Source organism: Hydractinia symbiolongicarpus, chromosome 9 (genome assembly GCF_029227915.1).
Source record: "Hydractinia symbiolongicarpus strain clone_291-10 chromosome 9, HSymV2.1, whole genome shotgun sequence".
Lineage (NCBI taxonomy): Eukaryota > Metazoa > Cnidaria > Hydrozoa > Anthoathecata > Hydractiniidae > Hydractinia > Hydractinia symbiolongicarpus.
In genome coordinates, this window is record NC_079883.1 from 23,769,519 (window position 1) to 23,782,353 (window position 12,835).

The window sequence follows — 12,835 nt, forward strand, 5'->3', positions numbered from 1 at the left end:
AAAACAACAGTTAACTAGCTAAGAAAATCAATTTCTAACATGGAAAATCCAAAAAAAATAAAACACTTTAAGGGTGTGATTTATTAACAAAAGAAACAATAGATTAAATTAACTGTAAGTTTTAAAACTTGTAATTGATTAGGCAATAATTCTAAAAATGCAAATAAATCTTATTGGTGCAGCAATAATACCCTGAAGATATTTTATATCTCCTATGTTTATCTTGAGGTGAAAATAATTCCCAAATGATGATAACTGAAGATTTTGGGTTTTTTTATTTTGTCTTGAACACGGCTGAGCTAGACAACCAGAGCTACAATACACCCAAAAAGAGTTGAAAGGCGGTAGCTTAACAAAAGATCAACAAAGTCAACCTTCAGCTTGTCGAAACGCGAGAGCAATCAACCATGAGACACTGAGACAAGAAGATAACCGTGTTGTTACATTTTTTTAACACAATCAATCCTTTTACATTAAAATCAATTACCTTAACTTAATTAATTTTTGCGAATTAAAAAAAGAGTTTTTGCAAAGATTATTTTTCACGAGTCGGACTGTTTCAGATATCTAGCTTTCTACATTTTTCCTACTGCAAGCGTAAAAAGCGATAAAAGTTGATAAAAGGGACAAAAGTATTGTTAAGGAACTTTATTGTCATCCCAAAAGGAAGATTATCATGAGCACTTCTTAGAAAAACCTTGAATAATCGACAAGGATATTCAAATAAAGATCTAACATATAAAAAACCAGAAAAACGTAATGGAGAAAGCTTGTAAAGTGTGTTTATTAAGGAAGAAAAAATCCACTGTATTTTTCACTATTTTTGCGAAGATTATTCGCGAAGTCATTCTGGTAATTTCGCGATGATTTATTTTCGCGAATTGACCTTTCCTTAAAATTCTCACCCGGATACATTTCATCGAATATGGGTAAAAATCGCAAAAAATAATAAACTCAAGGTACTGTAAAGCAATTTTATCACAACCAATCAACGCGAAGAATTGTTATCACAGCCAATCAATGTAAAGCAATTTTCTCACAACCAATCAGTACAAGACTTACAGCCAATCACCGTTTCGGATTTTATGTGGTAAATAAATATCTGTCATAAAAGAGTGAGAAATAGAATCTAAACACTCGATTTCAGCTTTTAAGCCACGGCTAAGTAGCAGTTCGATTTGCGTAACTATATGTGGCTGTTGCATGATGTAATTTCTTTTCAGTAAATCGTTAGCTTTCTTTTTATCAGCGTCAGATAAAGGTATCAGAAAAGTATCTGCTATATTGACTAAGCCAATATCCTTTGGCTGAACTCCCAGCCATTTTATTACTGGACAAGTTAAGTTTGACGCTTCATGAGACAAGGATTTGGAACCATATTTATAAATACACATGATTTCAATTCCGTGTGGATCAGCGTCGACTAGAGCAAGAACAGGAATGTGCAGTGCATCCCAAAGTTTTCTAAGTAACATGCGTGTGTTGATATCCGGGAAGCCTTTGCCTATTGAGAAAGAGATGATACTGACTAAAGTGAAAAATTGAACAGAGTTTTGTATTTTGCTTAAGCAATATTCCACAAAAAACCCAAAATAAAAAAACAAAATTTATTGACATTAACTTGTCGAAGCGCCTTACATTTGTGAAAAATTTCCCATGAAAGCTTTGGTTTTATTAAGCATGTCCTTTAGCTGAATCATCTAAATTTAGGTCATGTTTTAACGCCGAATAAGTACCATATAGGCGCATAAGAACAATGAAAAGGTACTTATTTCTTCTCATAGATAACTCATTAATGAAAAAGGTTGCGCGTTAACATCAATTCTCTACGTTAAACTAACCCATGGGTAAGATGTGGTTTTAAAAGAATGCCTAGTAATTCGAAGATTTAAGAACAAAGTGTGGTTTTACCCTTGCACTGGATTGGAGTAAAAACGATGATTTTTGAAATATCGAGGATTTTGAAGACAATTATTATTGCACAGTGATCTCTTAATTACAAAGTTTTTTCGACACTCAAAATAGATCTATCCAAGCATTTGCACAACAAGAAAGTCTTTAACCAGTTTTGAGCCCATGGTGTCTATTCTGGAGTGGGCAGTATTTAAACTGACGTGGCCAGTTGATTTATGTATCTCAATGTAGCTAAATCTTAAAGTAAATAAGCCTCTGCTGTGGCTTATTTGCGTTTGCTCATCTCCTTAAAAAGTTACAACCTTACCTGTCATAAGAATACACGGTCCTAATTTCTCATTTAACTTATATTCTACTAATCTTTGATAAGTTGCTTCTTTCTCAATCACTAAAATATATCTCGCGTTTGATTGGAAGTTACGGATACAACTGACATGATTCGGGACTTGAACTCCATTTTCATAACAAACTATAATGTTACCATCATTATCTGAAAAAGATAAATCACCATAAAGCAATCCTTTCGAGGAAGATAAGATATGTAAAGCGTGACGAGGAACGCCAAGCATACATGATATATCAGAAACAGCTTCGTCAACAGCATGTTGTGTTTGATAAAAGTTCACGTTTGAATAGTATAGATCTCTTTTGGTTGAATGTTTATTTTCTTGAAGTAACTTGTAGCACGATGATAAACATGTAATCATTACAGCGTATTTATGTAACGAAGCCTGGTTTTCCAGAGATATCTCGTGTTTTGTTACGTCACCAAGCATTTGGACACCTAGGTCTTCTTTAAAAATTGTGTTGTTGCTTCCACCACGTTTATTAAAAACAAATTTAGGCAACTCGCGGTTGTGTAAGGCACGTAGAAACGTCGTTATATGCTCTTCAATGAGTTGCATAACTTCATAGCGTGACAAAATTTTCGTAGCATGAATAGACTTTTCACTTTTGTCTGTGATTTTAATTCGTTCGAGTAATTTCGTTGCACTCTCTCTTGATTGTAGTTCTTTGGATAACTCCGCTAGACAACTCCAAAACGATGATTCAGACACATTTGAAAGGAAAGCCATTATTTTCTATGATGAATAAGAAAATTATTAACAGTAAAATAGTATTTGAAACAAGCATAACCTCTCTGGTACCCGCTTCTTTATCAATCAACGTAGTGCAACAGGCAAAGTGGGAATTGCGCCCCTATAAATATAAAAAATAATATAGTAATAAAGGTCTTCTTTTCTTTAATAATTACTACAACTAACAATGATATGTTATAATAAATTGTATCCTTTAAAGAGATTATCTAGACATTCCATTTTGCAAAGTTCTTTGCCCTCACGGGCCAACTCTTCTCGGATAAACACTATATTCGCCCCGCACCATCCCCAACCTGAAACGATTTCGTACGTACGTACCTAAGCAATCGTTTGACATGGCTAAAAAATAAAACAAAATTAATAGGATACATATACTCACTCATCTGCTCACTCACCAGCTTTCGCTTTCACTTTTTACTCGTTTTAAAATTGTCCCGCCATTTTTTTTGAAAAACAGAGACGCTCGTACCGGGAGGAGCCTTGGGGTTTTTTTTTATGAAAATATGTGGTCAATGTGACCACAACCATCAAAACAAATATGGTAACTCTTGCATGGTGTACTGGCCTTGATGGATATCTGTCCATTTAGCTTACCCATCACGAAGAAGTTAGGGACACCTAAAAATTGCAATGGATGTTGGTTTTAATCCTATATAATACCTAAGTCTCCAAAACTAGCAACTAGCTAGCTTGCTGACCTTGTTTGCTACATAGCTAACATTTTCACCACCAGCAGCATCCCGCCAGTCCACCAACTTCCCATTTTTCAGATAGATAGATAGATAGCTGTGCATATTTTACATGGCTAGCCTCACAAATATCGAGGGATGTACCCTGCCTATTATTTCCAGGAGGTTAGGTGGGGAGAACTCACTAACTTCGACCCATTTCACTAGTTTCTAACATTGATAAGGTTTTTGAAAAACTAATTTACAATCGCTTATATAAATTTTTATCCTCCAACAAAACTATTTACCATAATCAATTTGGTTTTAGAAAGAAATTTTCCACTTTCCAAGCACTCATTAACATCACTCAAAAAAATATGGATGCTCTTGACAATGGTCTCTTTGCTTGCGGTGTATTTATTGATTTGCAAAAAGCTTTTGATACAGTTGATCATGAAATCTTACTGAAAAAACTATTTCACTATGGTATTCATGGCATCCCACTTTCTTTAATTAGGTCTTTTTTAACAAATAGAAAACAATTTGTATGTATCAATAACTCTATCTCTTCTCAGAAATTTATCAATCATGGTGTACCACAGGGGTCTGTACTTAGTCCACTTTCATTTTTAGTGTACATAAATGATCTTCATTTTGCTATCAATTATTCTTTAGTTCACCTTTTTGCTGATGACACTAACATGCTGCATATCAGTAAATCGCCTAAACAACTCGCTAAGCATTTAAATATAGATCTTAACTTCTATGTCACTGGCCCAATAAGATTTCTCTCAACAAAACAAAGACCAAATATGTTATTTTCAAAAGTCCTTTTAAGCCACTTCATTTCAACTTTAAATTAAATGTTAATGGTACAAAAATCTATCCCAGCGTTCAAGTCAAATATCTTGGAATCACTCTAGACTCTGACCTAAGCTGGACATCACAAATTAATAATACCATTATTAGTCTAAGGAAAGCTAATGGAGCTCTAGCCAAAATCCATAACCTTGTCCCCAAATATACTCCTGCTGATTTATTATGCCATCTTTTATTCACGTATTTTATACTGTTCACAAATTTGAGGTCAAAAAAGTTATCATACACATCGTATTGAAATTCTCCAAAATCATGCTATCTGACTCATTTCTTTTGGAACTCCCTACACACCGCTCAGTTCACTCTACTCCAATCTTGGATTTCTCAAGTTTCCCGACATGATCTCTATGCAAAATATTATTTTTCTACACAACTTAGCTCATAATAGCCTTCCTGACACTATCAAAGATACTTTTTCCATTAACTTTTCTCATGATCAACTCACTCATGCTGATCAACAAGGGCTTTTAAAATTACCTTTTGTTTTTTCAACATCATTTGGGAAAAAGTCTATTAGATTTCACTCTTTAAAATCATGGAATGAGGTACAAATATCTTTTCCTTTTCGCCTTCTTAGTAAATCTATCTCTGAGATCAAACCTATCCTATTTCAGCATTTCTTAAACAGCTACTAAATTTTATTATATTTTTAACTGTATCAGCCTCCATATTTTTTGCATCATGTCTTTTATTTTGATTTTTCTTGGTAAATTCCTATTTGACTAGACTTATATACATAAACTCCTACCTTTGTGTTTTGTATTAGTCCCAGTCCTGTCTTGTATTTTGTCCTTTTTGTGATGTCCTGTTTCTTAGGTGGTCACCACTTTCATTTAAGCTATTTTGCTTTGTGGTAATCTCCTTTCAATAGACTTATTTACAACAATACTTATATAATCATTTTTCTATAAAATCATGTACTTTTTGTCTATTGATAAATAAGTTATTTACTTACTTACTTACTTACTTTACTAGTCCTAGAGTTTTTAATGCCCATATTTTACAGAGCCAATTAGGACCTGCGCTCTACCAGACAACTCCTCCATTCAACATCCATCAGCCCACACAGTGTGCCATATCCCCAATTTCCCTCATATGGCTTGGGCTAATTTAGGGCTATGGTAACATCGCTGACAAGGGGAATCAAATCCTGCTGGTCTCAAAGTGCGAGAGTTATATAACCACTAATCTGCGGCGCGCCACAGTCTAATATTATATTTAGTTAGTAGTGCTGTTTTCTCAATGCAAACTTGCAACACCAGAAACTTGTCTGGCTATACAGTTTAGGATAAGGCAGAAGTAAGTCACATATGAATTTCCTGTCCCCACTCAAATGGCCCTAGAATACCATAAATTTTTCACGATTTAATATCATTATTTTTGCAAAAAATCGGAACTTTGTGAATTAATGTGGAATAAAAGTCCTCACATGGACAATAATCAATAACAATTTGAATTTTGTGCTTATACACATGTGACACAAATACTGTGCAACTTTGATTCCAGAAATTACTGTCTTCTGTTGTATATTGACAAAATCACGTATGCCTATGGAAACTTTGTTTTAAAATGGAAACAGTTCCCAAATTTGAAAACCTGTTTTTGTTATATATATATTTTCTTATTAACATGTTTGATTTCAAGAAATGTTGAAACAGAAATAGACTATGTATGTTATAGGAACAACTGTGCATATGTGATATATATTTGTATAAGTAACCCTGCACATTATATTCCATATGCCTTGCTCTCAGTGTATGTCACATGGAGGTAGTAATCTCACCTTATCTACTACATGTGCTAGGGAGATAGCATCGGATCAATAGCATAGTCTTTACAGCAATCGTAAAAGGTTGTGGGTCCAAGTCCCACTCAATCCATCATCTTTGGAGCACTTGCAAAGATAATGTGCAGAGTTCTTTATAGAGATAGATAAACTGGTTTTGATAAAATTCAGTATATGTATAATTAACTGTAGTTAACAATGATATATTTTTTTATTTATACTTGTATAGTTATCTTATACCTATAAATACGAAAATGGAACAAAAGAATAAATACGTTTCCTCACAACCTAGAGAGCAATGGTCAAGAAAAATCGAATTTATATTTGCATGTGTTGGCTTTGCAGTAGGCTATGGCAACTTCTGGAGATTTCCATTTAAATGTTTTAAAAATGGTGGAGGTATATAACTATTTTACCAGTGATTTACATAGTTGTCACCACATTTTAAAGAATGAACAATACAAAATCTGTAAAAATCTGCTTTAATAATCTGCTTCATTTTCTTTTATTTTAGGTGCTTTCTTAATCCCTTTTATACTTTGTCTAATTTTGGCTGGAATACCGTTATTTTTCTTGGAACTAGGAATTGGACAATATTCTCAAGCTGGTCCTTTAAAAGCATGGAATGGTTTGTGTCCCCTCATGTCAGGTATGATTTTTTTTACTTTATATAATGCCACTATTAGGAACTTTTATCATCAATGAGACAGGCATACATTGCAGTGTAGATAATGATAATAATAATGATACTATACATCATAAAGGCTTTTACAAATCTGCTGTAAATTTGAAATTTAGAGTTAAATCTTCATATTAATTATTTTTTCGTACTTGTTTTTAAAACCTTGTATAAAGCCTTTGTTTTTAAATGAAGTTCATTGTCATTTTTAGGCATACTGTTAATTCTTAACTCATATTGAATAAGAACTACTTTGTTCATCACTAACACACTGCCAAGCAGTGAGCGGGATTCGATCCGCGGTCTCCAGAACTGGGAGCCGCAAACGAACCCACTACACCCAGAACACGCAGTGTAGTGGGTTCGTTTGCGGCTCCCAGTTCTGGGGACCGCGGATCGAATCCCGCTCACTGCTTGGCAGTGTGTTAGTGATGAACAAAGTAGTTCTTCTTCAATATGACTTACACGCATTATACTCGCCCGTCATGATCAGAGGTCTGATCGGGGTGAACCATTCTCTGTTAAGAATGAAATACGGATGTGCTATGATAAATATTCACCTATATGTAATTCTTAACTCATTGATATTCTGACACACCCGCGACACTAGATCATTCCAAAGAGATCTATTGGCAAAAGTTTGTTGCCATTCATTCAAAACCAACCCATGTTTCAAAATACTTTTGCACGTGTCTTTATACCTTAATTTTGGCCGATAGCACGTGTTCCTTCCACAAACTAACAATAGAGAAGTTCCTTAACAGGAATTTCGCTTCTCATTCTTGATACGTGGCCGAGCCATCGTAGCCGGTTTCTTGAGAGGGTCAGTTCGATGTCTTCAACGTCAGCACAAAGTAGAACATCTTCATTGCTAACATAATCATCCCATTTGATTTTCAATATTCTTCTTAGGGGACGCTGTTGTACAGTACGCAATTAATTGATGTTTTTGTGATACAGTGTCCAAGTCTCATTACCATAGAGAAGAAAAGGCAATAAACATTGCTTCCACACTTTGATTTTTGTAGAGGTAGTAAGATCGCGAATCAAATACTCTATTCCGCAAACGACCATATGCAGATGAGACCGCCTGAATACGAACAGTCAGTTCATCCTTCATCGAGCAGTCTCTGGATACAAACTGGCAAGATACTTAAATCGCTTGGCGTTAATAAGTTCTTTACCGTCAATAAAGAATTTACGCTCTTCTCCAATGCACATGGTTTCCATCTTACTGACGTTAATTGAAAGACCCATCTTTTTTGACATTTAGTTGTAAGATGTCAAAAGAGCCTGCAAACCAAAGGATGAATTGCTGAAAATAGCTATATCATCTGCATATTATGTTTCCCTGATAAAGTCAAGATAGCATTTTGATTTGGTTTTAAGTCTCTTTAGATCGGACAAGTCACCATCATACCGAAATCGTATTTTAATGCTGCACAAATGACCAATGGTTTTATAAGCAAGCAGAAGTAATAGGGCAGCGTATATTTCATAAAGTGTCGGAGCTAACTTACAACCCTGCTATTTGAAGGGATCAGTTAGTGACCCATCAACGATGAGACGTGCATGTACAATTTCTTGTAGTTTCTTGATTAAACGTACAAACTTGGACGGACAACCTATCTTTCCTAGAATTTGAAAGCGCATATCTCGATTAAAGGTGTCAAAGGCTTTTTTAGAGTCGACAAAAACAATGTATATATTTTGACGTTGCTCTCTAGCCTTTTGAGGGTAAAAATACGATCAATCGTACTTCTACCATCTCGATACCCTGATTGCGATTGGGGATATATTCTTTCTGCAATGTTTTTCAGTCTCTGCAAAAGGATGTCAGTAAAAACTTTCCCTACAACAATGAGTAGGGAGATTCCTCTGTAGTTGCCACAGAGACTGCGATCCCCTTTTTTAAAGAGTATTGGGGTCTGGGGTCTGTTAAGTCGGATGGTATGGATTCAGTATTCTAAAATAAGGTGATGATAGCGAATAGGAATGCTCCTAAGCGAACTACTCCATGGACAAGGATTTCAGGTAAGATACTGTCAGGTCCTGGATTTTTTCCGAGTCTGGTGATCTGTAGTGCTTTTTCTAGCTCAGCTTCGCTGATTGGTGCATCAAGGGATTCGTCAATTTTAAGTTGTTCAATTTCGTCCAGAATTGTTGAGTCTACTGCAGATGGTTGATTAAGAAGATCACTGAAATGGTCAACCTATCGTTCTTTTATGGCAACAGATGATGTTAGAATTGATCCGTCTCTCTAGATCTTATAGGATGGGAATTCTTGCTTTTGGGACGGTAGATTTTATTGATACGCAAATTAATCTATGGAATATTAACGCTTGAAAATTTTGCACATTTATTCCGCTTGTTCATTTCTATTCGCAAGCGATGAAAAATTTAAATTTAGAGAGAAATAACATTGCGGCGATTATCAAGTTGCTTTTATGGAAATGGAAATTACTTTTGGTTGCGATTTTTTTTACAAAAACCTCTATACAGAATGAATAAACGTTTACATTATGACTGCGAATGCAATATAAATTTGAATGCATGTACTTACAACCATCACAAAGGTTGCATAAATTTACAACAGTGCAAGAATTAAAATGAAATTGTTGGTAAAACGTCTTGAACTCCTCTTACAACCGCTTCCATGTAAATCCATGTCAATGCTGGAAGGCTCCATTATGTTTTGTTATCCGCGCGAATGATTATTAATGTTATAAAACTTTCAAGCGGTTGTTTTAAGTCCGCTTGTCATTATATATTGTTTTTGTAATTAACCAATGAGATTGAAGAATTCAATCGTAACTATTCTGTCTGCTTTAAAATTACGCGAATAGGAAGCGGCGTCAAAAAGTAATTCTGCTTACGTCATCATCAGCTATATAAGCCGAAAATTTTTTTTGCAGAATAAAGTTACAAATTTGAATAAAACAAAGAAAAATGGCGAATTTTATAACACAAATGACAACCTGTTTTTGTCCTCATCATTCATGTAGCTGCTGTGCGAAAAACAGACACTTGATTTCCATTGAACATTTGACTATAGTGTCACACGATCCAAAATAGTGTTTAGACAAACTTAATGTTGACTATTTATTTTGTATCTTTTTGGTTCGAAAGAATTGGCTGTGAGAATACGTATTTATAAAACAACATGAATTGATATGTTTCCTTTTTCCATAGAGATGCATTTCTTATTGGTATAACAGATGCAGCTACCAGCATATTTTCTGGTTTTGTTGTGTTTGCTATTATCGGTTACATGGGTGAGCTACAGCACAAACTAGTAGACGATCCCTCCATAGCAACTGATGGTAAGTGCTGTCTGTCTTTACTATGCTGAGTTATAGGAATTCTGATTTGCGAAAGGAACCTTCTTTTTCTTCTCTCACACTTTGTTTTTGTAAGAGATACCTTTATTCGGTAATTTTCGCGCAAAAGTTTGTTATTGCAAAAAAGAAATTACGTGCGAAAATCGATACGCGTGAAATATAATTCTGTGGTTTACATCGAAGAAACGCTTTTATATTTTGTATTGAACCTTGCGTTTTACTATCTTTTTCATGTTATTTGTGGAGAAATTTAAATTTGCGCGAAATTTAACATGCAAGAAATACGCTCATATTGACATATAAGCGAAAAAAAATTAATCTGCGCGAAAAAATTACTATGAATACAATCGTACAGAAAGTGATAATGCACAACAATTAATGTCTTTATAAAAAATAACATTTCTTACAAATTTAAATATTAAAAAGGATGCGTTCTTTAACAAAAACCTTGCATACAAAATATTTTAGATGGAAAGATTATTAGTTTTAATGTTTTGCTGAAACCTTGTAGTTTAAAACTATTCATATTTATATATATGTTTTACAAAACAATCGTATTGACTCCTATGCTTAATTTTTAAACTAACTTAAAAAGCGTCATTCCTATATTTAAATTATAACTAGGATGCCCTCAATAACTAGGATGCCTTTTGATATAGCGCTTTCATTTCTAACTCCTCTTCGCGGTTTTGTGCATAATTTCCAAAAAAGGTTGATAATTATATTATTTTTTTTATTTTATTTAGGGCCTGGATTAGTGTTTATTGTTTACCCAGCAGCCTTAGCGACTTTACCACAACCCCATATTTGGTCTGTCATATTTTTTCTCATGTTGATAACATTGGGGCTTGACAGTCAGGTTTGCTTATCTTTTTTGTATTTCTGTTAATGTTTGGCCTCGCAAGTAATAGAAGATCATAAGACGTTTTAATATCCTGTAAATATTTTTTGTAACAAAAACACATCTTCAGAGCTTTGTAATGAAATGATTGATAGCCTTTACAACACACATTTTCACAATGAAAATCCCCATTTACTTCTAAGAAGTAATTTTACTTTCGAGTGACAATTTTCTTTAATTTTATTTAAAATAAATAAATAAGTAAATACATTTTCGCGATTGGACATTGTGTTTTAGCGAATTTTCTTGAATCTTAATATAGTGTGATGCTGGTTAAGCATACCCAACTCCTTATTATAGGGATTCTGATGTTATTCCTGTTCTAACACATTGCCTGACTGACTGTAAATTGGCTCGTTACTTACTTAGATCGAAGTTCCATCTCTTTATAGTTTATTTATTTAGCTGAACATTAAAATACAATTTTCCAAACTGTTTTTTTTAGTTTGGGCAAGTAGAATTAATATGTGCATGCATTATGGAGAGGTATCCAAAAGTTTTGGAAAAACGGAAAGAAATTGTTGTGTTGGTTGTTTGTATTGTGTTATGCTTGTTTGGTTTGGTTTGTGTTTCTGAGGTTTGTGAATTTATTCAATCATTTATTAATTAATTTATGCACTCATTCATTCATTTAGTCGTTCATTTATTCATTCATATTTACTGTTTTTTTTTTTAATTACTTGCTGTTTAACTTTGATATCTGTATAAAAAGCATGCGCAGTGAAACTGTCCTGGCCCATCTTTAAACGCGTTCTGTTTATAAACCGGACGGCCCAAACTTTAAACGGTGGTCCCATCTTTCAACAGTGTGACCCGTTTGCCAACGCTCCGATCCAACTATAGTATTCTCTCCAAATAACGGCCACTCTAAAAGGCGAACATTTTGGTCATACATCGGCCGTTTTCTAGTCAAAGTCTCATAAAAAAAATTTCCAAAAAGCGTACACATTAATTAGCGGACACTCTAGTTAGTGGACAATATTTTTTGCAACAAAAAGCAAATATGGCTTTTTTTTTCTCTCCAACTAACGGAAAGTCCAAAAAAATCAAAAGCGAGCAAAGAACATTTTAACATTTATTTCAAACATTTAACAACTTTTTTGTCCAGCTTGCTTTTAATTTAATTAGAAAGAAAGCTACCTAAAAAGATATGTAGATGAATATATTCAAAAAGAGTCTGGAAATAAAGACGAGAGATTTCATCTGAGGACGATGACGAAGATGGTGATAATTCTGTGATTTAAAAAAAAGAAGTTTCTATTGCCACATCGCTAACAATGCTTGACGAGCTTATAGAACTAAACAATCACAATAGAGAGGAAAGAGAAACTCTTTCCTCCATTAAAAGGAAACTAGAGATTGTCAAGATAAATAGCAGAAAACAGCAATTGATTAAATACTTTGTAACAAAAAATCTTAATCATTTATCCATCATTTGTTAAAATTTATTTGAAAGGCCTTAAAAATCTATAAAGTTTGAAAGTTTGGTTCGTTATTATTATGTTATTTCTCTTTTGTGATACAAAAATCGTCTTTATATTTTTTAATTTGTGGCTTAATGTAAAAC

General features: G+C 33.9%; 2 protein-coding genes and 1 long non-coding RNA gene across 6 annotated transcripts in view; 1 reads left to right on the plus strand and 2 right to left on the minus strand.

Annotated features, from left to right (window-relative positions):
• On the minus strand, positions 1–7,309 carry LOC130656997 (meiotic recombination protein SPO11-like). Its single transcript, XM_057459951.1, has 2 exons — positions 2,222–7,309; positions 1–1,504 (listed from the first exon to the last, which is right to left on the minus strand). Exons 1-2 carry the CDS (start codon positions 2,988–2,990, stop codon positions 1,059–1,061), a joined length of 1,215 nt encoding a protein of 404 aa, XP_057315934.1. The 5' UTR covers positions 2,991–7,309; the 3' UTR covers positions 1–1,058.
• Positions 6,608–12,835, plus strand: part of LOC130656999 (sodium-dependent dopamine transporter-like) — an 11,640-nt gene continuing 5,412 nt past the window's right edge. Inside the window, exons 1-5 of the mRNA XM_057459953.1 lie at positions 6,608–6,746; positions 6,862–6,996; positions 10,219–10,349; positions 11,114–11,226; positions 11,714–11,845. Coding sequence (XP_057315936.1) covers positions 6,968–6,996; positions 10,219–10,349; positions 11,114–11,226; positions 11,714–11,845 — 405 coding nt within the window. The 5' untranslated portion in view covers positions 6,608–6,746; positions 6,862–6,967. The remainder of the gene's footprint in view (positions 6,747–6,861; positions 6,997–10,218; positions 10,350–11,113; positions 11,227–11,713; positions 11,846–12,835) is intronic.
• The window catches only part of LOC130657000 (uncharacterized), a 19,096-nt gene continuing 18,151 nt past the window's right edge, over positions 11,891–12,835 (minus strand). For all 4 annotated transcript variants that reach the window (XR_008985040.1, XR_008985042.1, XR_008985043.1 and 1 more), the window contains one exon: positions 11,891–12,135. This is a non-coding gene — a long non-coding RNA (uncharacterized LOC130657000). The remainder of the gene's footprint in view (positions 12,136–12,835) is intronic.

What these genes read in the sequence shown, in the direction of transcription:
- LOC130656997 (XM_057459951.1), bottom strand. Translation starts at nt 2,990, where the DNA reads ATGGCTTTCCTTTCAAATGTGTCTGAATCATCGTTTTGGAGTTGTCTA. An exon ending in ACCGTGTATTCTTATGACAG is followed by an intron (nt 1,505 to 2,221) that starts GTAAGGTTGTAA and finishes CTTTCTCAATAG; the next exon opens with GCAAAGGCTTCCCGGATATC.